Consider the following 27,011-nt stretch of genomic DNA (forward strand, 5'->3'; position numbering starts at 1 on the left):
CTGTTCTGTGTGTTAGACTAGACTCAATTAAGTCGATTGAATGGTACAGTTGAGGCTTCTGGATGATGTACTTGATGATTTTCAGCGTTAAACCATACATTTTGATGCGCAGATTCCTTGTGCATTTAGCAGAATAGGCCAGCTTTTATGAACAGAGGAAACAAGCAGCATTGAATTTCAAGCTCATTTTCCTTTTACAGATTCAACTTTTTGCTTAATCTGGAATTAAATAGGTTAGGTTGATGGCTTGACAATGACGGATAATGTTATTGATCAATAGAAATACAGCTCGTGATTTTTCAGAGCTGGTTTCTGTTAAGGACAAGACAACTAGTATACTCATTATCTTCTCTTTAATCATCCTCCCCAACATGCTAAATCTCTGGATATGAAAATTTTTATTTCAAATGATCATTAAGGCGAGAGAATCCATTTCTCTATGTTTTGATCTTTCTCATTCTTTGCTCTTTCTCACAGAACCAGTAACGAACAGAGCTGCATGGCTTCGAAAGCACTATGAAGGGCAAGTGTGACGATATGGCAACCTAAAGATGTCTAATTAGCCATCCGATTTTCTGTACTTACAGTGTGTGGTATAAATAACTTCTGCCACTATATGTTTAGTGATCTTCTCAAAAATTGGACATCTGTCTGTATGTGATCATGTTAGGTTTTTTCGCTGAGGGTGTAATAATAATACTATCTCTGCTTCTAATAACAAGAGCTAGTTGACTAATTTGAAGAGATTAAGAAAAAGAAATTAAGTTAGTTATTTGTAATAAATAGGTATTGTCTTTCCTAAAAATATCTTTGCTAATTAAGTGTATTAGTTAGAATTACCATTGTTAAAAGGACTACTTTGAAAAAAAAATGAATAAATATAAGAGACAAAGTGGATTGGGATCTTATATTTAGGACCAAAAATAAATGTCAAACAAGGTCTTATATTAAGGACCGGTAAGTAGTATAATATTCCTCTGGTCCTAAGTATAAGACCCTTATATTAGTGTGTATAAGAGTCTTATATTTAAAATTGGAGGAGTATAACATAAAAAATGGTTCATTTAATTGGTATGGGATTGACTCAACTCATAAAGATATGAGTTTAAATTTTACCTTAGTGCTTCTGTAAGCAAATCATTGAGTCTGTAGACACATTCAAAAACCATGAAATTAAGTGTGAAGTTCAAACAAGCCGATTAAATGCATTATCAAGCTCATTCAATATTTTTTTGTTGGCTAATTATGTAAAATTTTCTTGGCATTTAAGCCATGAGGAAACAATTTCTTTTACTGTTTAAACATTATTTAGCACATTTTTCACTGTGGGTATACAGTATTCTTGAAGATATATGTCTTTAGATTTAACTTTTTTAATAGATAACCTCTCTAAATCTGGTGGAAAAAAACCTATTTTTTGGGCAACCAATTTAAATTTGGAGATATCATATTCAAATAGATTTTTGTATGTTACATTTTATTAATAAATAATGGATAAATTGATGACAATGAAGTTAGTTGCATAAAAATTCAAAATTGAAAATTCAGCGGCGTGCCCCTTTTTTTTTTTTTGGTGACATATTTAGCCAGTTTTTACGAGAAGTCTGGAATGATCCTGGCATAGCTTGACCGAAAAGCCCAAAAAAAAAAAAACAAAAATGGGGTCTTAGTATAGATGCCCGCCAAAAGAATCGAAAACCCTTGGCTCTATTCTCCGGAAGTGTCTGTTTTTGTTTTCGCTCCTTCCAATCTCCAGCGTCTCCTTCTTCGCGGCCCTTCCAAGATGAGTACTATGAAGTTTTGCCGCGAATGGTTGCTACCTCTTTTCCTTGCCTTCATTACGATGCTTTTACGACGTTGAACTGGGGCTTTCGTTTTCACATTATTTTCTTCATCTCTTGATTTCAGCAACAACATTCTGTATCCTAAAGAGGACAAGGAGCAGAAGATTCTTCTCTATGCTTGCCGTAACTGTGATCACCAGGTTCTTGTTTAGTTTAGCTTACTTCCGCTTATTTTTTTCCCCCTTTCTCCCCTCTAACCTTCTTTCTTGTTTATGCTTTGCTGCAAAGTGTTAGACTTACTGAATAGACACTCTACTTACTTATCCAACGATTTTTAGGTTTACTCTGATGACATGTTTCTCTTGAAGCAATATGCCTCATCAGAGAAAGAACTTATGGGTTTCTGCTCTGATCATTTACTCTTTCTGATGTATTTTTGCTATTGAGGAGCTCAATTATGAATTTTGATTGAAGATTCTACCGATTAAATGTTTCTAGAATGCCAAGGCTCAGATGCCTTGGTTTGTTTCGTAATCTATATACGGAAGATTGCACTGTAGAGGATCTACATTTTTCTACACTGAGTTTGATGCGAACAAGATCATCTACTCAAATCTTTTTTATAAGATGGAATATAATTTTGAAATCTGATGTATTTTTTCTTGGTTGATTTAGTATATGAATAACACTTGTTTACATTCATTTTGAGTTAAGGGACTGAATCATTGGACTTCTATGGAACTGCTGTTCTTATATTTTCACTCCGCTACTGACATTCCATTCTTCGTAATAGTCCATTTCCATTATTTTCTACCCAAAGTAAAATGCAAATTGACTCATTATGTCCTTTTGAAATGTCAAGTCTTTTGGTATATGCGAATTGATTCAGCTTATAAAGTTCCTGCCATTATTTAATTTCCTAAAAACAAATTTCACCCTCACCAAAATATTTTTGGGTTTCAAAGAGGGTTAAAGGATGTCTTTTAACCTCCTTCTCAATATTGATAGAATGCATCAAAGTTATATATTTCTTTTTTGGTGATTAACCACCCCATCCAATACTGCCAATTGAGCTAGCTTTGAGTTGGGTTGAGCTCCAGTGAGGGGTAAGCTCTTCCAGTGTAGTTTTTCTTCCATCCACGAAGCTCAAATTCAAGATTTTGCTTAAATTGTCTCAAGTTTCTCACCATTCAACCCAACTGCTGTTGATAAATTAGAATACTTTCATTAGCTTCATGTTCATTTTATTAGGTAAATGAAATCTAATTGTTTTGGAAGAAACGTGCATATGATATTCTTCAAACACGTTTTCTTAGTATTTTGGGTTTTATAATTTTGATGCATGTCGATTCAAGGGCAAATTGTCCTCACTTTGTAATGCTGTAAGTTATTGGATGATTGAAAAACTCAGCCTTCTAGGTATGTTCTACTTATTTTGGTTAGTTAGTATTGTGTGGCTGCTCTGCCTCCATACTGTTTAAATGCCTAAAATCTTGGAGCCAATAAGTCCAAGATAGCCAGACAGATGCCTATGACTTGAGGCGCAGTGGTTTTTTCTTGGAATATATTTTGATTATAGCACTTTTCTGAACCCATGTTGGTTTTATTGCCAATGTTTCTGTTCTCATTTTTTTGCACTTCGATTATAAAGTTTGTTTAACACTGCTATGATTTCTTATAAAAATTAATTGCTGATGTTTTTTTCATGGAGGAATTGCATCCAATTTCACATGAGTATCCTCAGCCACATGCCTATTGATCATTTACTCGTCACTGTTCAGGAGGCTGCAGATAATAACTGTGTCTATAGAAATGAGATACATCATTCTGTTGGGGAGCGCACTCAAGTGCTGCAGGATGTAGCTGCAGATCCTACTCTTCCACGTACAAAGTCTGTTCGTTGTACTCAATGCAACCATGGAGAAGCTGTTTTTTTCCAGGTTAAATCTCTCTTCTACCTGTGGGCAATTTTGTATTAAGATGGGAAGGGAGGGGAATGATAACAATTTGTGGTCATTCATGAATCTGCTCTTGGGAACAACATGAAACTGATAACTTCCTTAATATTAGCACTAAATGGTCTAATCTAAAGTTAGGAAAACCAGATTGTGGAGCGGAGGGAGAACAGTTATGTGTGTCTTTTTTGTTGTTGCGGAAACACACAACACTGCTCAGGGTTAGACAGTGAAAGAAATAACTGTAACTCAAAGCTAAGCCTGAAGATACAGAATACGCTAAAATTTTCCTGACAGTGAAATAGCGTTTTCAATAACATTATACTTAATGAGTCGGAAGTGGGATGATACGATGTCATGACTGTTCAGTTATTGAACTGCTAAAAGCACTAGCTGACAAATTTAGTAGTAGTTGGATAGTAGTCAAATCAGTAATAATCAAATGTACGTATTATAAATTAAAATTAAGGGCGCACACCCACATATTATTTAAAATCTATTATAACAGATAAGAACATGATTTTTATTTGCAGTTGAATTTGATTCTCAAATGACGTAAAAAGACAATATCTTTTGAAAAGAGCATATATTTCAAAATCTTTTTTTGTGGGGGGGGGGGGGAGGGTTGCAGTTACGGTGTCTATCTGCATGATACGGGTAAAACGGATGATATGTGATTCGGGGTGATTTACTTACTTGATTTAGAACACAACATGCTTTAAGGACACTGGTTTCGCCATCTTTTTCTATGGCATTGACTCTGATTTTCACTTTTCTTTATAGATGTTTAGCTTCTAATTAGTTGAAGGAAGGTACATAAGATTTATTCCACTACCACCAATGCCCATAAGCTTGTCGTGTTAAACAGAAGTGGGAGAAATGCAATATTTTTTTGATTCTGCATATTCAAAACACGTATGTAGAAGTACTTTGGTTTTAACAAGTTTTTGAATTTATGCAGGCGACGGCCAGAGGGGAAGAAGGTATGACACTGTTTTTTGTTTGCTGCAACCCAAACTGTGGCCACCGGTGGAGAGACTGAAAATTTTACTCTCTCAAATCGAGGTTGGAGATCTAACATATCACTCTTTTTTGTTATTATGTAAAACTTGGTTGATGAGAGGAAATTCATTCTCAAGTATTGGGGGTTTTTAACTGCACTTCCCAGAACAAATTGTTCAGCCTTATGATACTTTATCAACAAATATTGAAAACCTTCTATATGTGAATAATTTTATCGTAAATGCTAACTGAATCAAAATAGACAACAGATTAGTGATATAAGAAACTGAAGGTGGCATTCAGCAGAGGATATATGGCAAGAACTCTTTCTGCTCATCGTTCTTTTCTCTTCTCAAACTCCCAAGTTTTCAGAACTGGAGGAGGGAAGTTTAAAGATAAATATAAAATCGTACTAAGATACAAGGTACTGAAAGATCAGTTTAGCTAATAGAGAATATCATTAACTTAGTTACACAGAAGCATTTGATGAGATAGATTATCACAAACGCAGCAGAGATTTTTTAGGCCTTTTCTCTGACAAGCGAGTAGTACATGGGCTTTATTTATAATATAGTTGCTTTATGCACCTAGAGTAGTAAGCGGTATGCGATCACTTAATGAGGCTGGGAGCCTTGAGAACTCCATTACCATCGCCATGGAAATTGACGTTGGTGTTGTTGCTTAAACCAATAAGCTTTTGATTATCACCGTTGAGGAGAGCAGGTGAAGATGGTGGCGAGCCGCTATTCAGTATGTTGGGAATGGATTGACGTTGAGGCTCTACAGCATGTTTGCTCTGAGGATCACCATCTATGAAGTCGGCAAACCCTCGAACCAAATGTGCCATTAGGGAAACACGTTTATGCACAACTTCTCTTGGTCTTCCTTGCTGCACTGCGTACACTATCTTGTGAGGGAGTTGGCCTCTTCATTATATATAGAGGGGCAAAATCATGGATCTTCATTACATGTCACATGGCTTGAGTACGAAGCTAAGTCCGCAAGTTGCCTCTTGGTCTTCCTTAGGGAAACACGTGCCATTAGGGAAACACGTTTATGCACAACTTCTCTTGGTCTTCCTTGCTGCACTGCGTACACTATCTTGTGAGGGAGTTGGCCTCTTCATTATATATAGAGGGGCAAAATCATGGATCTTCATTACATGTCACGTGGCTTGCGTACGAAGCTAAGTCCGCAAGTTGCCTCTTGGTCTTCCTTAGGGAAACACGTGCCATTAGGGAAACACGTTTATGCACAACTTCTCTTGGTCTTCCTTGCTGCACTGCGTACACTATCTTGTGAGGGAGTTGGCCTCTTCATTATATATAGAGGGGCAAAATCATGGATCTTCATTACATGTCACATGGCTTGAGTACGAAGCTAAGTCCGCAAGTTGCCTCTTGGTCTTCCTTAGGGAAACACGTGCCATTAGGGAAACACGTTTATGCACAACTTCTCTTGGTCTTCCTTGCTGCACTGCGTACACTATCTTGTGAGGGAGTTGGCCTCTTCATTATATATAGAGGGGCAAAATCATGGATCTTCATTACATGTCACATGGCTTGAGTACGAAGCTAAGTCCGCAAGTTGCCCCTTGGAAGCGAGATTCTGTAATTCATAAGGATAGAATTTTTTTGACCTGAATTGATAACGATAGATTCGTTCATATAGTTTCGCAATGGCGTATCAATGTGACAAGAAAAAGCATTCGACGATATATTGTTTTCGAAATATTTAGATATCGATGTTTCAAGCATATGCTGTGGCTAAACTGAATTCTATTTTTTTTTTTTTGTTCGAATGATTTGTATTGAACTGCTGATCAGCTTATAAATTTGAGTATCTCTTATAGGATGTGTTTCATCTAAGGTTGAAAAACTTGGTTAACAAATTTTGATCAGAACTTAATAAACGTTCAAGACTTTAAGAAGTTATAGGACGGGGAAAAAAGTCTATTTAAACAGTACATTTTAGAAGAATCAAAGGCGAATAAGGGGGTGTTTGGATAGAAACCAAACCATGATTTCAGAAGTGCTTTTACGGATTACGAAGTAAATATGTGGAGGAAGTTATCTCGTTTTACGGAAAAGTGATTATGAAACTTTGGTTTTGGTTTTGCCAAACACCCCTTAAATCACCATAAGCGATGACTCCATATTATTTACACTATTGAAGCGTCTTGTCGTTTTGCTTACAACATAAGCGATGACTTCATGTCGTTTTCGGAACCAAGACGATCAAAAATTAATGGTCCCAACAAGCACGCGGAGCGTCTCACTTTATATCGCCATTATCAGATACGCACCTTCATACAAAATTTATAAAGATAAATTGCAGTATTTAATTTATTATTTAGTATTATCCTTTATTTTACTAAAATTACATAATATAGTCAAGAGGATTATTTATATACTCCTCCGATCCTTAATATAAGACCCATTTAACTAATTTGATCAGATTAAGGAAATTAGGTAAGTTAGTTAATTATAAGAAAAGTAACACATTTTTCCTAAAACACCATAATCATCTTTCTTAATACCTCTCTCCCTTTTCTATTTGATTATGGTTGAGGGAGTATCTATAGGGGTAATTTAGAGAAAATTGATAAATATAAAAAATGGGTCTTATATTTAGGACCAAAACCAACTCAAGAATTGGGTCCTATATTAAGAACCGGAGGAGTATAACTCAAAGTTTGAGCCATTTTTTTTTTTAAGAAAAATGAAATTTAAAAGGATAGTCATATTTCAATAACAAAATAATTGATGGCTGAGAAGTAACTGCACAGAATAAACAAAGACATGCATCGATATTTTGAGTATTCACCTCGCGTCTTGGTGGCGACCAAGAATGAAAGGTTGGATTTCTGATTAAAAAAAAAATGAAAAATTAATCTTTTGGTCCTTCAACTTTTAACTCGCTTATAACTCAGTCCCTCAACTATGACTCAGTATGACCCAGTCCCTGAACTTTTGACTCGTTTATGACTCAGTCCCTTATCTTTTAATTTTTTATATTATTATCCTTATAATTTACAGCTCAGATTAGGTCATCCTATGTGGCATAAATGGTAAAACACCTTGCCTCCAACTCAGCTCCACGTAACACAAAAAATAACGACAGGCGAAGAAGAGAAGACGGATAGGGTGTGGAGGTTTATTCAGGAACACAAAGGGAGAGTTCATATCAGCATTCATGCATCACGATCAACAAGGAGATAACGTTACAGCAGAGCTGTGGACGCTATTACTTGGGGTAAAAATGGCTCGGGAACAAGGCACACGTCGACTCGTGGCGGAATCTGATGCGTATGAAATGGTCATACTAGTCTCGTCCGATACTAACCAGCATCATAAAGACTTCAACCTTGTTATGTAGATCAAATCCATCCTTGCTCATGACTGGGAGTGAGGATAAAGCACATAGCTAGAACAGCGAATTGTGCAGCTAATCTCTTGGCAAAACAAGCTCTGAATGTACCTGATAAATTCCATTTCATCACTTCTCCCTCGTAGGACTTGCAGGAAATCATAGCGAAGGATAGGCAGAATATATACTTGGACTCTGGATAGTTCCTAACCAGAGTTGGCTACTCGACTTTTATCAAAAAAAAAAAAAAGACGAGAAGACAGATGAATAGGAAGAGAAAAGGCCAAAACAGGGGATAAACAGAGACAAAGCCGAGAGATATACTTGTGTAACAACCAAAGATAGGTAATATCGGGATAGCAGACATTTTAAACAAGCAAGAGATGAAGTTGAGTTTTATATCGTAATAGCAGAGCTTTTGTGCGGGTGTCAAGATGATTCAAAATGATTTTAATAAGATAAAGCTATTAAGTTGAGGAATGAAGGAGAGTCGGTGAGTAAGATTTTAAAGGAGATAATGTTTGGTTTTGAAAACGGGGAAAGAGTGTACAAAGCTTCCTCCTGATCGACCCTTGATAATTTAATAATTTTCAGAGAGAAAAAAAGAAGAAGGGAGAGAGTGGGAGTGAAGGAATTGAACCTGGGGAAAAAAAAAAATAAAGGCCAGGCATTTTCAAAATCAAAAGAAGATCAGTGAGGCCATAATGTTGCAGAGAGGGATGCCGGTGCCGATCACCAGTACAGCATGTGTGGGCTGCGTTGTGAAAGGCTGTGTTATCTATGCCTCTGTATTTCAGATTCGTCGCTTGTCTTTTTTAGTTGTGACTTTTTGTGTTGCGTGGAGCTGAGCTGGAAGCAAGGTGTTGTATCATTTATGCCACATAGGATGACTCAATCCCAACTGGAGATTACAAGGATAATAATAAAAAAAAATAAACGAGTCAAAAATTCAAGGACTGAGTCGCACCGAGTTAGGAACTGAGTTATAATTGAGTTAAAAGTTGAAGGACTAAAAGATTAATTTTCCAAAAAAAAAAAAAGAATGATGGGAAATACTGCTCCCTTTATTTCTTATTATAAAATCCATTTAACTGTATAACGTGATTTAAAAAAACTGTTAAAATTAGTTAAAAATAGTAAATATGTTATAAATATATTTTTTCCCCCCAAATATGCCCTTATTTATAAGTAGGTTGATATGAGTGAGAAAAAAATGAGAGAGAATATACAGGGAAAAAATAATGAGAGAGAGTATATTAATTAAAAATAAAATGGGTAAAAAATGTATTTATCGTTTAGACAAACCCAAAGAGATTTTATAAATAAGGACAAACAAATTTAAAAAATTGAATATTATAATAAGCAACGGGAGTACTAATTAAGAAGGAAAATGATATATCAGATTATGAAAGTAGAGTGAGATAGATGATAAGAATCCATTGAATTAGTAAACATACATGGACTGCTCAAATTTTGTGGTGATTCATAATAAATATGGAAATGGCCGATAAGAATAGAAAGAGCTCTAAAATTGGAGATCGATGAGGCACAGCTCAATCACTGCGAATATATATATACTCATATTACATCTTTAGCACTAACATAACATTCATGGCTTCTATCCCGGCTTCTCTGCTGCTCCTATTAGCACTCTTCACAGCAAATCTTCGCATCACAGGTCCTCATCTGATTTCCAGGTTATCTCCTTTGTAAGATTACTCTCTGCAACCATAAATATATGCGCGCGCGCGCAACTCAGATAGCGCAGAAGTATATATATGTACAGCAGGCTCGGTTGCAATTAAAGCTACATAGAGTTGAACATAATCCTAGCTAGTCTGTGTGTTTGGCCTTTTGTAATATATAGATACATGGAGCCAAGTAATCAGTAGTCACGAAAATTGTTCCAAGTGTATCATGGTTTTTACCGGGGTATATATGCACAGTGATTACCGGGGTATATAAATTCGGTTACAATAATGCAAGCATCTAAGCGCGCACACACACACACATATATATTATCATATTCAAAAATTAATAAAAATACTGTGAAAAGAAAGAATGAAATGGATGGTAGTTAAGTAAGTTAATTATATATCATCTATAGTTTAGTATAGTAGTGCTGGAGAATTTCAGTTTCGATTTTAAATTTCAATTTTCATGTGTTAAAAAGGTATAATGGACGAAATAAAGCTGATACTTGAACACGGTGTGTGATTAGAATAGGAGGGTCGGTTTTGCAGCTAATTGTGAGATGTGTGAAGCCTTTAGACAGATATAGAATTAGCGAAAAGGGAAAATGATGAGTGATATGAAGGAGATTTGGTATCCGAAGGATGAAACAGAGATGTTTCTGTCTGTCTGCATTTGGCGTATTTGTGCATCTTCCCTCTTTCACGCAGCAACGTCGTACCACCTTTAAGATATACACACACACATATATATATTGAATGATTCGCTTCTTATACATGCTATTAACTGTGATCCTGAATATAAAGAGAATCGCTATAAAATCCTAAGAAATGGATGCAATTACTAAAAAATTTTAATAACAATAATGCGTTACTACCTTCGATCTTTAATATAAAGATTAATTTGACCTTCAATTTAGTTCTAAATATAATATCTTAATCTATTTTGTCTCCAATGTTTATTTATTTTTGTAAAATAATCTTTGTATTAGTTGCACATGTTAAATATTCCATCAAATAGTAGTTCTGACTAATATGCATGATCAACAAAGATATTTTAGGAAAAACAACACTTATTTATTAAAAATAACTTAACAAATTTTCTTAATCCACTTAAATTAGTCAACTAGCTTTTATATTAAATACCGGAGGTAGTAATAACTTTCAAACCAATGTAGAGAATGACAATAGCCGCCTTATTATTGAGATTTTTTTGGTAATTTTTCCTAGAATACACGACCGAATTAAAAAGAGCACTGTAATAATGGATGGCTTCCATGGAATGGGCCAATTGGAGTATTTAGAAGTGTAAATGACGACAAGTTTTTGCTCAATGGGTTATGAACATAATGGATGAATATTGGAGTATTGTAGCTGCAACTTGGAATCATACACATGTAGGAGGGAATGGAAGGTTGGCACTACGTGTGGCTGCTGACAGGAGGAAGGAAGATATTTCAGTTTCACAAGTCAACTCTCATCCCATCAGGCTTATTCAATATTATGTTATACTACTTCTAGGACTTAATATAAAAATTTATTTGATTTTTATTTTAGTTCTAAATATAATATCTCAATCCACTTTCTCTCTCATATTTATCTATTTTTTTCTAAGGCAGTATTTGTAATAATAGTAATTCTGGTCAATACATTTGATTAGTAAGGATATTTTAAAAAAGACAACACTTATTTATTACAAATAACTAACTTAACAAGTTTCTCTTATTTACTCAAATTAGTCAAGAAACTCTTATATTAAGAACCAGAGATAATATAATGGTGGAAAACTCTTGCAAATTGCAACAATATTGATTCAACCATATACATCCAATTCAATTTAATGCTAAAATGACGAGGATCCCATTACCTTGTGACAACAGTGCCCTGTAACAATTTCATGGCTGCTTGCACTTTCAATATACATAATGGATATAGAAATCCTGAAAGCAAAAAAAAAAAAATGATAATGTGTAATGTAAGTTCATGCTTAGTGTGAGTGGATTTAAGTCCATATATATATATATATATATATATGTATGATAAAATAATTGGAAGGATTCATGAACATAGAGTTAGGATATGGCGTATCTCTTCTGTATATGTAAACGTCAAGATAAATTTACTGTTGTGCGCAAAGTGAAGCACTCTTATATATGTTTGCAAGCATTATTAAAATCTAGTTTGATTTTTGTAAATAAAGACAAGATAAATCAATCGGATCAATTGGAAATATCAAAGTGGGCTAATTTTTTCCCCCAGCCCTATCATTACAATGGTGGACTGACTTCTCGATTTTTCTTCGCCGTAATGCATTGCAATCCAATTCCACTGCCCGCGAAGCCTTTAGATATATGCATAGAAGAAATTTCTTTTTTATTTCATACTCCCTCCGTTCCTTATTATAAGAGACAAATAATCGAAGTACGTTGATAAAAAAAATAGTTAAAATTAGTTAAGAACAATTAATGTGTAAAAAGTATAATTATTTTTCCAAAAATGCCCTCATTAATAAGGAGAGAGAACAATTAAATTATTAAAAGAAAGAAAAGTGGGAGGGAGAGAGAGTGTGAGTTAGAGATAATAAATATGGGTAAAATAGGAAATCAACACAAAAAAGTAGAGACAACTTTTAAGTGTCTCTTATATATAGGAACATGCCATAAGTATCAAATGTCTCTTATAATAAGGAACGGAGGGAGTACTATTTATTATGTTTTCTGGCGTTTATGTCCAGGAATCCCCACTTACACTTGAAGTTTTTATTATTTAGTATTGTAGATAAGAACTTTATAAAATATTAAATCTAAATTATTTAAGTTTAACATGATGGTTGATAACGAAAGGTGAAAAAGAAGCGGAACGAGAGGCGAGTGGAGATGATCCACGCCAGAGACTAATGTAGCCAACGATGGGAAAGAGAGAGGAAGAAGGAAGGAAGGAAGAAAATATGACGAGTATTAACTGTTAATTAAGCTACAAGCCTATAACGATGTTCTTACTAATTGATGTGAGCCGCAAAATAATCATTAAATTAATAATTTTTTTCAAAGGATGTAACAGTTAAATACACATAGAGAATGTAATTAAAATAATGTTGGGGGTGGGCCATATCCATTGTCTATAAATAGAGAGAGTTAGAGATTTAGAGATGAGACAAAGCAAGTGATTGTGTAGTGATGATATCTTCAGACATTATGACTGGGAAGGCTGCCTTCATGGCTTCTCTACTCTTCCTATTCGCACTCTTCACCTCAAATCTTCGCATCACAGGTGATCCATCTCCCCCCACCTCTCATTAATATTCAGCCATCACTCTTTTATGATTCAGTTTTTAACAAGCAGGATATATCAGTCCGTAGATTTTGATACTTCTGACAAACCAATACTCTCTGAGCATTAGAAAAGAAAACCTTTATCTTTAATTAGTTTTATATATGGACGTACTTTCATTTGTATCTGCTGCTTAACAAAAATCTTTCTATATGACATGCTTAGTTAATAATATGTTACGGTATCTGTTTTGGCCAGGCTAGTTACATTTTTGCAGAAGAGATAAGCAGCTACTTACTTTTTTTGATCCTTGTGTGATGAAATTGTTAAAAAGTACTCTATTCCAGGATACAAACACTACTCTACATTCTCTTTCCTTATAATTATAAATAGCCATCGACTTAATATAATTATCTTTCAAATCAAAACGTTTTTTCCCACTCCAAAGGTTTGCAGTTAAAAAATGCCGGCCGACACAGACGAAATCAACTTTTCTTAAATAAATCATTATTCCCCATATGGATTACAAATTTAACACACACAAACTTAATTCTACGTCAAGCAGATGCTCAGATCGGTGTTTGCTATGGCATGATGGGCGACAATCTGCCATCCCCACGCGATGTTGTGAATCTTTACAGAGCCAACAACATCAAGCGAATGAGACTGTACGATCCCAACCAAGCAGCTCTTGAAGCTCTCAGAAACTCCCGCATCGAGCTCATGCTCGGCGTCCCCAACGTCGACCTTCAGAGCCTAGCCAACAACGCCGACGCCGCCCGCCAATGGGTTCAACGCAATGTTCTCAACTACTACCCCTACGTCAACATCAAATACATCGCCGTCGGCAACGAAGTGAACCCCGTCGGACGCAACAGAGAGCATTCGCCGTACGTCCTTCACGCGGTCCAGAACGTGTACCAAGCCATAAAGGCGAGACGCCTTCAGGACCAAATCAAGGTCTCAACCGCCATTGACACGACCCTCGTAGGGACCTCGTACCCTCCGTCCAAAGGTAGCTTCCGGGACGACGTCAGATCATACTTGGACCCTATCATACGTTATTTGGTCAACGCAAAGGCACCATTGTTGGCTAATGTATATCCTTACGTCAGCTATGCCGATAACCCTCGTGACATATCTCAGCAATATGCTCTGTTCACTGCTCCAAACGTGGTGGTACAGGACGGTTCGAGGGGGTACCAGAATCTGTTCGATGCCATGTTGGACTCGGTTCATGCCGCTTTGGATAACACGAGGATTGGGTATGTGAAGGTGGTCGTGTCGGAGAGTGGGTGGCCTTCTGATGGGGCGTTTGCGGCTACCTACGATAATGCGAGGACGTACCTGGACAATCTGATTCGACATGTCAACAGGGGCACTCCGATGAGGCCTGGACCTATAGAGACGTATGTTTTTGCAATGTTTGACGAGAACCAGAAGTACCCAGAAAGGGAGAAACATTTTGGGCTGTTTTATCCCAGCATGCAGAGGAAGTACCCCTTTGGCTTTGGGGCGTAAAAGAGCTCTAAAATTGATGCACATATAATATATAACATAACGTTTCCTTAAAAGTGATGGTAGTTAATGAATAAGGTTTTGAGTATTGATATACGACAAATACTCCTACATGTGTAATTTCGAATGCGAATAAAAATGAAGCGTCTGCAGTTTGAATGCCTTTAATATATGAATATAATCCACGCAAAATCCCTTTCTTACACGGCAAGGGCGCCGATGATCGATTGAGTTAGATAGATCCGGAGATGATCAGCATTCCTGTTTCTACATAGTTTATAATTAAATTTTGGTTTTAATCCCTATAGTTTCATAAGGAATTGTTTGGCTATGAAAGAATAAATGTGTATGAATATGCTTGTGAATCGAAGTACGTAGGAAATAAGAATATGACCCATTCTCTGGCCAAGCATAATTTCATTTTCACGACTAAATGTTGAAGTGATGAGGCAGAGGCGTGTTTAAACTTGAGCAAATCTTCGCATCACAGGTCATCATCTTATTTCCAGGCTATCACTCTCTGCAACCATGAATATGTGTGTGTGTGTGTGCGCGCGCGCAACTCAGATAGCACAGAAGTAAATATATGTACAGCAGGCTCGGTTGCAATTAAAGCTACATAGAGTTACGTTGAAGAAAATCCTAGCTAGTCCGTGTGTTTGGCCTTTTGTAATATATGTGTGCGTGTGTGTGCGCGCGCATATATATATAGAGCCAAGTGATCAGTAGTCATGAAATTGTTCCAAGTACATAACGGTTTTTACTGGGGTATATATGCATAGTGATTTCTCTTTTCTTTGAAATAGAATTAGATTAGAGCTAGAAATCAACATTGATATTACTGGCCTAATTAAAAACAAAAACTTGCTCATTCAGGAGAAATTACAAACATCATCCAGTGTTTGACATAATTAGGTAAGAAGTCCATTGCCTCAGGTAGTGATAGATTAAGCAAAAAATTGTGGCAGAGCAGGTGGCCAAATAGGTGTTTGCTATGGCATGCTGGGCAATAATCTGCCATCTGCTCGGGAGGTTGTGGATTTTTACAAAGCCAACAACGTTAAGCGAATGAGACTGCACGATCCCAACCAAGAAGCTCTTGAAGCTCTCAGAGACTCCGGCATCGACCTCATGCTCGGCGTCCCAAACACCGACCTTCACCGGCTCGCCACCAGTGCCGACGATGCCCGTCAATGGGTTGAAAACAGCGTTTCCAAATTCTACCCCTCCGTCAATATCAAATACATCGCCGTCGGCAATGAAGTAAACGCCGTCGACGGAGCCAACAGGCAGTACGCCCCGCACGTCCTTCCGACGATCCAAAATGTGTACCGAGTCATACGTGCGAGAGGCCTTCATGAGATCAAAGTCTCAACCTCCATTGACATGACCTCCATAAGAAACTCATATCACTATAAAAAAAATTGACTTTCAGCGGATAAAAAGTCACCGCTGAAAGTCTTGTCGCCGCTAAAAAAGATTGTCGCTGAAAATCTACTTTCAGCGGTGACTTTTTTTGTCGCTTCTGAAAGTCTTAGTTTCAACGGTAAATTTTTAGCGGCAACAACTGAAAGTCATCACCTAGAGTCTTTTTTTGGTAGTGTATCCTCCATCTCAGGGTAGCTTCCGAGACGACGTCAGATCATACTTCGATCCTATCATAGGCTACTTGGTGCTCGCAAAAGCGCCCTTATTCGCCAACCTTTACTTCGCCTATAGTAGGAGCCGGCCTGGCGACATACCTCTGAATTACGCTTCGTTCACTGAACCAAGTATGCTGGTTCAGGATGGTTCGAGAGGGTACCGGAATCTGTTTGATGCCATGTTGGAGTCGTTGCATGCAGCTTTGGATGGTACGAGTATTGGGCCGGTGAAAGTGGTTGTGTCGGAGAGTGGGTGGCCTTCCGCTGGTGCGGAACATGCCACTGAGGATAATGCCAGGACTTACCTGCAGAACTTGATTCCTCATGTTAACAGAGGTACTCCTATGAGGCCTGAACCTGTGGAGACGTATCTTTTCGCTATGTTCGATGAGAATAAGAAGGTGGGACAAGAGACGGAGAGACATTTTGGGCTCTTCTATCCCAACAAACAGAACAAGTAACCCTTTGTTTTTGGGGCATAAGAGTGCTCACATAATATTATAATATATATAGAGAGAGAGAGAGAGACACACGCATGGACACACTCAGTTAAATAGCTCTTACATATTAAAGAGCCAGGTAGTACTATATATGTTTAGTTGAAACGTTTTCTCTGAAAAGAAGTAACATTCAGTTAACGGTGAGTAATGATATGTATGATACGAGTACGGTGCAGTCCTCTCTCTGTGAGATTTCGTTTACGAATGACGAAGATATCTCTGTTTGTACGTCTTGCGTTATAAGTTATCAAATATTTGTTTTCTTCCCAAGTTAATTTTTATATCTTGAAGTTCTAGTTAATGTCTTCAATTTCTTTTAAAAAAATTGCAAGTGTGTTGTAATAAATGCGGTTGCAAGAATGCAAAGCATCAAAGCAAATTATCATATTCAAAAATTAATAAAAATACTGTGAAAAGAAATAATGAAATGGATGGTATTTAAGTAAGTTAATTATGTATCCCATCCATAGTTTAGTGCAGTAGTGGTGGAGAATTTGAGTTTCGATTTTAACTTTCAATTTTCAAGTGTTAAGAAGGTATAATGGACGAAATAAAGCTGATACTTGAGCACGGTGTGCGATTAGAATAGGAGGGTAGGTTTTGCAGCTAATTGTGAGATGTGCGAAGCCTTTAGACAGAGACAGAATCGATGAAAAGCAAAAATGATGAGTGATATGAATTCGAATGAGATTTGGTTTCCGAATGGTGAAACAGAGACGTCGCTGTCTGTCTGTATTTGGCGTATTTGTGCATCTTCCCTCTTTCACGCAGCAACGTGGCGCTACCTTCAAGATATACATATAAATATATATATTATATTTATTTATTTGAATGATTCGCTTCTTATACATGCCATTAATCGTAATACTGAGCATAGAGAGAATAGCTATAAAATCTCAAGAAATAGATGTTGTTACTAAAAAATTCTAATAACAGCAAAGCAGTACTACCTCCAATTATTAATATAAAGGCTGCTTTGACTTTGAATTTAGTTCTAAATATAAGATCTCCATCTATTTTGTCTCCCATATTTACTCAGTTTTTTTAAATAGTTTTTGTATTAGTTGCACATATTAAAGATTCCATCAAATGGTAGTTTTAACCGATATACATTATTAGTAAGAATATTTTATGGAAGACAATATCTATTTATTACAAACAATTAATTTAACAAATTTTTTTAATCTATTCAAATTAGTTAACTAGTTCTTATATTAAAATAGTAATAACTTTCAAACCAATACAGAGAATGACAATAGCCGCCTCATTCCTGAGACTTTTTGATAATTCTCGCTAGAATACATGATAGAATTAAAAAGAGCACTAGAATAATAATAATGGATGACTTCCATGGAATGGGCCAATTGGAGCATTTAGAAGTATAAATGATGTCAAGTTTTTGCTCAATGGGTTATGAACATAATGGATGAATATTGGAGTATTGCTGCAACTTGCAATCATGCACATGTAGGAGGGAATGGGAGGTTTGGCCCTACGTGTGGCTCCTAACAAGAGGCAAGATATTTCAGTTTCACAAGTCAGCATATTCTTGAAACTCTCATCCCACCAGGCTTATTCAATATTATATTATACTATCTCTAATCCCTATTATAAGAGTTAATTTAACTTTTATTTTGATCCTAAATTTAAGATCATAATTCACATTATATTATTTTTCATATTTATCTATTTTTTTGCAAGGTAGTCCTTGTAATAATAGTAATTCTAATCAATATACTTGATTAACAAGGATATTTTAGGAAAGACAACACTTATTTATTACAAATAACTAACTAAACAAATTTTTTTTAATCTACTCAAACTAGTTATCTAGCTCTTAGATTAAGGATCGGAGCTAGTATAATGGTGGAAAACTTTTGCAAAATTGCAACAATAGTGATTCAACCATATACATCCTGTAACACCTCACATAATTATATCCATTTTATTGGATAAAATATTGCATGTAAAAGTCCATACATACTACTTCATCCCTTATTATAAGATTCTTTTAACTAAATTGCGTGTTTTAAGAAAATAGTTAAAATTAGTTAAAAAGCAATTAATATGTAGCAAATACAATTTTTTTCCAAATATACCCCTATATATAAATAAGTAGATGTGAGAGAGTAATAGTGAGATAAATAAAAAAAGAGAATATATTAAATGCATTAAACTATGGATAAAATAGGTAATAATATATTAAATGTTCAGACAAACTAAAAAAGGATCTTATAAAAAAAGGATAAACCTATTCAAAAAATTAGATCTTATAATAAGGGATGGAGGGAGTACTTCTAGCTTTCAATACAAGTCATAATTTTAAAATATTTTTTGTCATAATTTAACACAATAAACTATTGAAATTTTATAATCATGACAAATAAAAATATAACATATAATGTGTTTAAGGAGTATAGAAGCCTGTACGCCTCACTCTATTGGTACTTTTCCTTGATTCCTACTAGATCCTTCACAAAATTGTTAATATAAGAAATGAGATCTAACATTTCAGTAACTACTGAAATTCTAACCTATACAAGCAAATCATATATGACACACAAATCCGATCATATGTATATATATTTATGTATGGAAATCACGGATTTATACATTCAACTCAATTTCATTTTTAATTCAACAATATACCAACAGCATTTTTCAATGTATCCAAAAATAATTCAATATGCATCATTTCTTATATCACCGTTCACCCTTATATCACTAACTAGAGCCATAGGCTAACACATAGTCCAATAGGAACTAATCCATTTTACTTAATTATTCTAAGCTCATAAAAAATGGAGATAGATCTAGCCAAAGATATAAATCTCAAGTTCGGACTATGGCTCCCCTCTTTTGCAAATAAAATAAGGAGGTGTCATATTGTCCGCAGCTCCAATAAATTCCCAGCCAAAAGAAAACTTGGAAGAAGGGGCCTTGACAAGTATTGTCCACTATGCACTGAGTGATGACATACCATATGGTAATTTTATATCCATACAAATCTCCTATCCTTAGCCCAACAATACATCTATCATATGCAAATAATATCACATCAGAAGTACGTCCTCTATATTATTAAAAGTAAGATAGCAATAAAATTTCAGTATCAATAACTATCAATATATTTAAATATTGATCATAATTAATAGCAATAAATCTTAACAAATGAAAGTAACATATTAAAACATTTATTTGAAAAGTCATAACACATACATATATTTCAATATGGTATAATAAAAAATCCACAATATAATCATACACAATTCACATGTACATAAAAGAATTTTTAGAGTTACCTGTTACTTTTTAGTTTATAAATATTCACACAATGATTACTCCAAAATTTTTAAGAGTTTACAAAATTACACATAAATATTTATTAATATGTAACAAAACTATTCTAAAATTCTAAGACTACCCTCTAAACTAAAATTACAGAAATATATTAACTCACCCAGATCTAGCTATTTATAATGGATAAAATATTATTTGAAAATAAACTTTTTTTGTCATATAAGAAAATATTTAAAATTAATGACTTAAATAAATATATATTTATTACCCCAAATCTAAATATTTTATATTAAAATTCTCAATTTTCAATTTTTCAAGCCTTCAAAAATTATTTCAACAATAGATCTTTAACTTATTCAATACTCAAACTGATTAAAACCTCAATAATATATTAAATAACTCAAATAAATTATTTCACTTAAATTTAATCAGTAAAAACATTCTATAGATCTTAAATAACAAAATTTTCAATTAAAATCTTAATTTACATTTCTCAAAACAATCATTGAATAAATATAAACCAATTAAAATTCTTTAATAATGTATCTTTAAATTTCTATGATTATTTATTGTCAAAATCCCATATTTACTCCATAACTAAATTGTAAAATTTTCTCTAAACATTATAACGATACTAAAAATATAAGGGTTAAGGTGCACCCAGCACCCCTAAGTATTTTGTCAGGTGCACCCAGTGGCTTAAAGTAATTTATGGTGCAATTTTGCCCTCAAAGTAATTAAAATGGTGCACCGGTATCCCATGCTAACAGATCTGTTAGTTTGATCGTTAAATTGATGAGTCAGCACAAGTTTGACCAGAAAATCTGACGTGGCATGTTTAATAAGCAGGTGATGTGGAGTTTTTTTGGGGTTAAGGTGCATCCAGCACCCCCAAGTATTTTTATAGGTGCACCCAATGGCCTAAAGTAATTTATGGTGCAATTTTGCCCTCAAAGTAATTAAAATGGTGCACCGGTATCCTATGCTAATAGATCTCTTACTTTGACTGTGAAATTGATGAGTCAGCACAAGTTTGACTAAAATAATCTGACTTGGCATGTCTAATAAGCAGGTGATGTGGAATTTTTTTCGTCTGCCACTGCTTTGTTTTCTCTGTTCAGTAAATGCTCTCTTTGGCTCTTGGAATTTTTTTCAGAGTAAGAAATTTTTTCAGAGATACTCCTCTAGTTCTATTTATAGGGTAGAGAGAAAAGATATTTTTTGGTCCTATTTATAAGGCACTGAGAGAAATTTTTTATATGGATGTACAAATTTACCCCTAATTTATTATTGTATCGACTTTGTTTATATGAGGTATAATGTATATTAAATAGGGATAAAGTTGGAAAGTTATTAAAATTTAAATGAGAGTTAATGAAATTTAGGGTTTTCCTTGGTCTGTGTGAAACATACTGGAAGTGCCTTATAAATAAGACAAGAGGAGTAATATTCAGACAAAACAATGGAATTAACAAAAAAAGCCATGTCACCTGCTTATTAGACATGCTAGGTCAGATTATTTTAGTCAAACTTGTGCTGACTCATCAATTTCACAATCAAAGTAACAGATCTGTTAGCATGGGATATCGGTGCACCATTTTAATTACTTTGAGTGCAAAATTGCACCATAAATTACTTTAGGCCAGTGGGTGCACCTGGAAAAATACTTGGGGGTGTTGGATGCAGCTTAACCCTGAAAAAATTTCCACATCACCTGCTTATTAGACATGCCACGTCAGATTTTCTGGTCAAACTTGTGCTGACTCATCAATTTAACGGTCAAACTAACAGATCTGTTAGCATGGGATACCGATGCACCATTTTAATTACTTTGAGGGCAAAATTGCACCATAAATTACTTTAGGCCACTGGGTGCACCTGGCAAAATACTTGGGGGTGCTGGGTGCATCTTAACCCAAAATATAAAGCTTTAAATATATAGAAAATACTCACAAAGAAAATTTGATAAAAAGAAGTATATTTGTGTATCTAAATATTCTTCAAAGCTTGTATTATCTTTCAAAATGCTAACACTTCTGCTTCTCTCACACACTCTCTTCTTACATCTTGCTCTCCTTCTGCCTCCCGCTCTCCCTTTCTTCTGCTCTCTCTTTTATTTTCTTTCTGTCTTTTCAAGATATTTAGCATACTCGTATTTATTTCTCCCCTCTTGTTTTTCTTCAACCTAGAGCGCCCCCTATTTCTTTTTATTCAACTACCTCTTCCCTCCCCTTCCTTCTTCAATTAATACTCCCCATTTTTCAACTTCATTAATTGCATATTCCCCGAATTCTTCTTCCGTTTAATACAACTCCCCCTCCCCTACCGAATCCGGTGGAAAAAAATGTTTTTTTTAAACAAAATATTATTTTATCTATACATATATTTTATTACTATTTTTTTTAAATATAGTATGTTACACATCCAATTCAAATTAATGCTAAAACGACGAGGATCCCATTCTCTTGTGACAACGGTGCCCCGTAACAATTTCATGGCTGCTTGTAATTTCAATATACATAATGGATGTAGAAATCCTTAAAGCAACCAAAGGGAAAAAAAAAAAAGATAATGTGTAATGTAAGTTCATGCTTGTTTGGAATCATAATTATTTGGGATGTTCAAAGTGCGAGTGGATTTAAGTCCATATATATGTATGTATGTATGAAAAAATAATTGGAAGGATTCGTGAACTTAGTTAGAGTTAGGATATGGCGTCTCTCTTCTAGATAAATACACGTCAAGATAAATTTACTCGAGTGTGCAAAGTGAAGCACTCTTATATGTGCAGGCATTATTAAAATTTAGTTTGATTCTTGTAAGTATAAGATAAGATAAATTAATCGGATGCATCGAAAATAACAAAGTACTAGTGGGCTATTTGTTTTTTTCCAAGCCCTCTCATTACAATCACGGACCGACTTGTTGAGTTTTCTTCGCCGTAATGCATTGCAATCCAATTGAACTGGCCGCGAAGCCTTTAGACACATGCATAGAAGAAAATTCCTTTTTTTGTTTTATACTATTTAGTATGTTTTCTGGCGTTTATGTCCTTGACTTACCAATCAAACTTGGAGTCTTTATTATTTAGTATTTTAAATAATAATTTTATAAAATATTAAATCTAAATTATTTAAGTTTAACATGATGGTTGATAACGAAAGGTGAAAAAGAAGTGGAAAGAGAGGCGAGTGGAGATGAACCGCGTGAGAGCATAATGCGGCCAACGATGGGAAAGAGAGAGGAAGAAGAAAGGAAGAAAATATTACGAGCATTAACCTTTAATTAAGCCACAAGCCTATAACGATGTTCTTACAAAATGATGTCAGCCGCCAAAGAATCATTAAATTAATTATTTTTTAGTTACATTTAGCATCCTAAAATATTTTTTCAGATGTATTCAATATTCCAAAGTATTTTTTAGATGCATCCAACAGTGTAAATTTTTTTTTTTTGCCTAGGTGCTTAATGCACCAAAAAATATTTTCGGGTGTTGGATGCATCTACAAAAAATATTGAGGTACTAGATACACCAAAAAACATTTTACGGTGCTAGACGCACCCAAAAAAATACTTTAGAATTCTAGATGTAGCGCAAAATACTTGAAAGTGCTAGATGCACTTGATAAAATATTTCACAATGTTGAGTTAACCCTAATTTTTTTCAAAGGATCTACAAGTTAAATACACATGAAGAATGTAATTAAAATAATATTAGGGGTGAGCCATATCCATTGCCTATAAATAGAGAGAGTTAGAGATTTAGAGATGAGACAAAACAAGTGATTGATAAGTGGTGATGACATCTTTAGACATTATGACTGGGAAGGCTGCCTTCATGGCTTCTCTACTCTTCCTATTCGCTCTCTTCACCTCAAATCTTCGCATCACAGGTGATTCATCTCCCCCCCACCTCTTATCAATATTCAGTTATCACTATTTTATGATTCCGTTTTTGACAAGCAGAATATATCAGTCCGTAGATTTTGTTACTTGTGACAAACTTATTAATACTCTCTAGGCATTAGAAAAGAGAACTTTTATCTTTAATTAGTTTTATAGATGGACGTACTTTCATTTGTATCTGCTTGACAAAAATCTTTCTACATGACATGTGCTTAGTTAATAATATGTTGCAGCATCTGTTTCGGCCAAGCTAGTTACATTTTTGCAGAAGAGATAACCAGCTACTTATTTATTTTGATCCTTATGTGATGAAATTGTTTAAAAAGTACTCTATTTCCAGGATAGAAGCACCACTCTACATTCTCTTTCCTTCGAAACGGAATAATTATAAAAGCCATCAACTTAATATAATTATCTTTCAAATCAAAACGTTTTTTCCCACTCCAAAGGTTCGCAGTTAAAAATGCATGGTGACACAGACGAAATCAACTTTTCTTAAATAAATCATTATTCAACATATGAGTTACAAGTTTAACAAACTTAATTCTACGTCAAGCAGATGCTCAGATCGGTGTTTGCTATGGCATGATGGGCAACAATCTGCCATCCCCACGCGAAGTTGTGAATCTTTACAGAGCCAACAACATCAAGCGAATGAGACTGTACGATCCCAACCAAGCAGCTCTTGAAGCTCTCAGAAACTCCGGCATCGAGCTCATGCTCGGCGTCCCCAACGGCGACCTTCAGAGCCTAGCCAACAACGCCGACGCCGCCCGCCAATGGGTTCAACGCAATGTTCTCAACTACTACCCCTCCGTCAACATCAAATACATCGCCGTCGGCAACGAAGTGAACCCCGTCGGACGCAACAGAGAGCATTCGCCGTACGTCCTTCGCGCGGTCCAGAACGTGTACCAAGCCATAAGGGCGAGAGGCCTTCAGGACCAAATCAAGGTCTCAACCGCCATTGACACGAGCCTCGTAGGGACCTCGTACCCTCCGTCCAAAGGTAGCTTCCGGAACGACGTCCGATCATACTTGGACCCTATCATAGGCTACTTGGTCTACGCAAACGCACCATTGTTGGCTAATGTATATCCTTACTTCAGCTATGCCGATAACCCTCGTGACATATCTCAGCAATATGCTCTGTTCACTGCTCCAAACGTGGTGGTACAGGACGGTTCGAGGGGGTACCAGAACCTGTTCGATGCCCTGTTGGACTCGGTTCACGCAGCTCTGGATAGTACGAAGATTGGGTATGTGAAGGTGGTCGTGTCGGAGAGTGGGTGGCCTTCTGATGGGGCGTTTGCCGCAACGTACGATAATGCAAGGACGTACCTGGACAATCTGATTCGACATGTTAACAGAGGCACTCCGATGAGGCCTGGACCTATAGAGACATATGTTTTCGCAATGTTCGATGAGAACCAGAAGAACCCAGAACTGGAGAAACATTTTGGGCTGTTTCATCCCAGCATGCAGAAGAAGTACCCCTTTGGTTTTGGGGCGTAAAAGAGCTCTAAAATTGATGCACATATAATATACTCCCGTCCTAAATAAAAGACTCATTTTACACTATAAAATAGGTATTATATTTAGGGTAAGAGGAGTATAACATAACGCTTCCTTAAGAGTGATAGTAGTTAATGAATAAGGTTTTGAGTATTGATACATGACAAATACTCCCACATGTGTAATTTCGAATGCGAATAAAAATGAAGTGTCTGCCGTTTGAATGTCTTTAATATACGAATCCACGCAGAATCCCTCTTTTACACGGCGAGGGCACCGATGATCGCTTGAGTTAGAGAGATCCAGAGAAGATAAGCATTCCTGTTTCTACATAGTTTATAATTAAAGTTTGGTTTTAATCCCTGTAGTTTCATAAGGAATTGATTGGCTATGAAAGAATAAATGTTTATGAATATGCGTGTGAATGGAAGTACATAGGAAATAAGAATATGACTCATTCTCTGGCCACGCATAATTTCATTGTCACAGGTAAATGTTGATGCGATGAGGCAGAGGCGTGTTTAAACTTGGGCAAAGAACTTGTTGATACTGGCCTTAATTAACGGCATCGAGGTATTATTGAATTGAGGCGCAAATGAATGCAAAAGAAAGCCCAAAATCAAAGAAAAGGGCCACAATTGTATTTGGGCTTTATATTTCAAGTTGATGTGGCTAATTGGATGAGATAGGACTTGAGTAAATTAGAAAATGCTTTAATAATTATTTGGTTGGTAAAACCAACAAGAATTAGTCTAGTTAAGAAATAGTCGATTTATAATTTATAAGATTATAAATTCAAATTCTGTTACTAATATAAGAATCTTGTTAGTTGATAATTTCTAAGTATCTTTTTAAGTACCCTCTAGACTTAAAAACTGATCTTAGTGAGTCTCTGCAGCTAGACGCGCGCGCGCATATACACACACACGTGTGCGTGCGTGCGTGTTATGGGCATCGCTTTCTGGGAAACGTCGTTACAAGGCAGTTCCATCTTTATGATAGTAGGATAAGATGGATTGATAGTAGGAAGGTTCAAACCGCGTCAATGTATGTGACAAAACACTATTTATTCTTATTTTTCCAAGTTGTCCACATGTGGACTACAATGATCTACTTGTCTTGTCTCCTTTATTTTTTTTCCCACGAAAATAACTTTGTCCTTTTATTTTTCCTTTAATATGGGTATGTTATATTTTGTAAAATTTGTAATTGATTATTTCTAATTAGAAAAACCTTTGTTAGCAAATCGGACGATTTTTAACACGAAGGCACGTGTGCCAACTGGCTCGGCGTCCTCGCAAATTAATTATATGGTTTATATATTGTGACGGCAATTGTATATATTTAAATGACGCCGCCGGCGGCGGCTGATGCTTTTACATAAGCCTCTAACCTCACTATTATGGAAATATTTAATCATAAAGCGCGAATATAATCAATGAAACTAATAATAATAATAATCACAATTGACCTTATTTATCTATAAATTATGAACACGACATGGTGGCTCTTCTATAATTTTTTATTTATTTTTTAAAATTTTCACATACGAGCTCGA

General features: G+C 35.4%; 4 protein-coding genes across 4 annotated transcripts; all 4 read left to right on the forward strand.

The window, feature by feature from the left end:
- Positions 1-1,693: 1,693 nt before the first annotated feature.
- LOC114746062 (DNA-directed RNA polymerases II, IV and V subunit 9B) lies at positions 1,694-5,000 on the forward strand. Its single transcript, XM_028934252.1, has 4 exons — positions 1,694-1,812; positions 1,909-1,984; positions 3,566-3,724; positions 4,701-5,000. The coding sequence occupies exons 1-4, from the start codon at positions 1,784-1,786 to the stop codon at positions 4,779-4,781; spliced, it is 345 nt and encodes a 114-aa protein (XP_028790085.1). The 5' UTR covers positions 1,694-1,783; the 3' UTR covers positions 4,782-5,000.
- A 4,731-nt stretch (positions 5,001-9,731) lies between these two features.
- On the forward strand, positions 9,732-16,701 carry LOC114746060 (glucan endo-1,3-beta-glucosidase, basic isoform-like). Its single transcript, XM_028934250.1, has 3 exons — positions 9,732-9,788; positions 15,563-15,995; positions 16,192-16,701. Exons 2-3 carry the CDS (start codon positions 15,589-15,591, stop codon positions 16,691-16,693), a joined length of 909 nt encoding a protein of 302 aa, XP_028790083.1. The 5' UTR covers positions 9,732-9,788; positions 15,563-15,588; the 3' UTR covers positions 16,694-16,701.
- LOC114746056 (glucan endo-1,3-beta-glucosidase, basic isoform-like) lies at positions 12,962-14,634 on the forward strand. The gene is made up of 2 exons (XM_028934247.1): positions 12,962-13,071; positions 13,637-14,634. The coding sequence occupies exons 1-2, from the start codon at positions 12,978-12,980 to the stop codon at positions 14,590-14,592; spliced, it is 1,050 nt and encodes a 349-aa protein (XP_028790080.1). The 5' UTR covers positions 12,962-12,977; the 3' UTR covers positions 14,593-14,634.
- A 7,118-nt stretch (positions 16,702-23,819) lies between the features above and the next one.
- LOC114746057 (glucan endo-1,3-beta-glucosidase, basic isoform-like) lies at positions 23,820-25,686 on the forward strand. Its single transcript, XM_028934248.1, has 2 exons — positions 23,820-23,925; positions 24,498-25,686. Exons 1-2 carry the CDS (start codon positions 23,832-23,834, stop codon positions 25,451-25,453), a joined length of 1,050 nt encoding a protein of 349 aa, XP_028790081.1. The 5' UTR covers positions 23,820-23,831; the 3' UTR covers positions 25,454-25,686.
- The last annotated feature ends 1,325 nt before the right edge of the window (positions 25,687-27,011 follow it).

This window comes from Neltuma alba, unplaced genomic scaffold (genome assembly GCF_004799145.2).
Source record: "Neltuma alba isolate B1F8T4 unplaced genomic scaffold, ASM479914v2 tig00004876_pilon, whole genome shotgun sequence".
Classification (NCBI taxonomy): Eukaryota; Viridiplantae; Streptophyta; class Magnoliopsida; order Fabales; family Fabaceae; genus Neltuma; species Neltuma alba.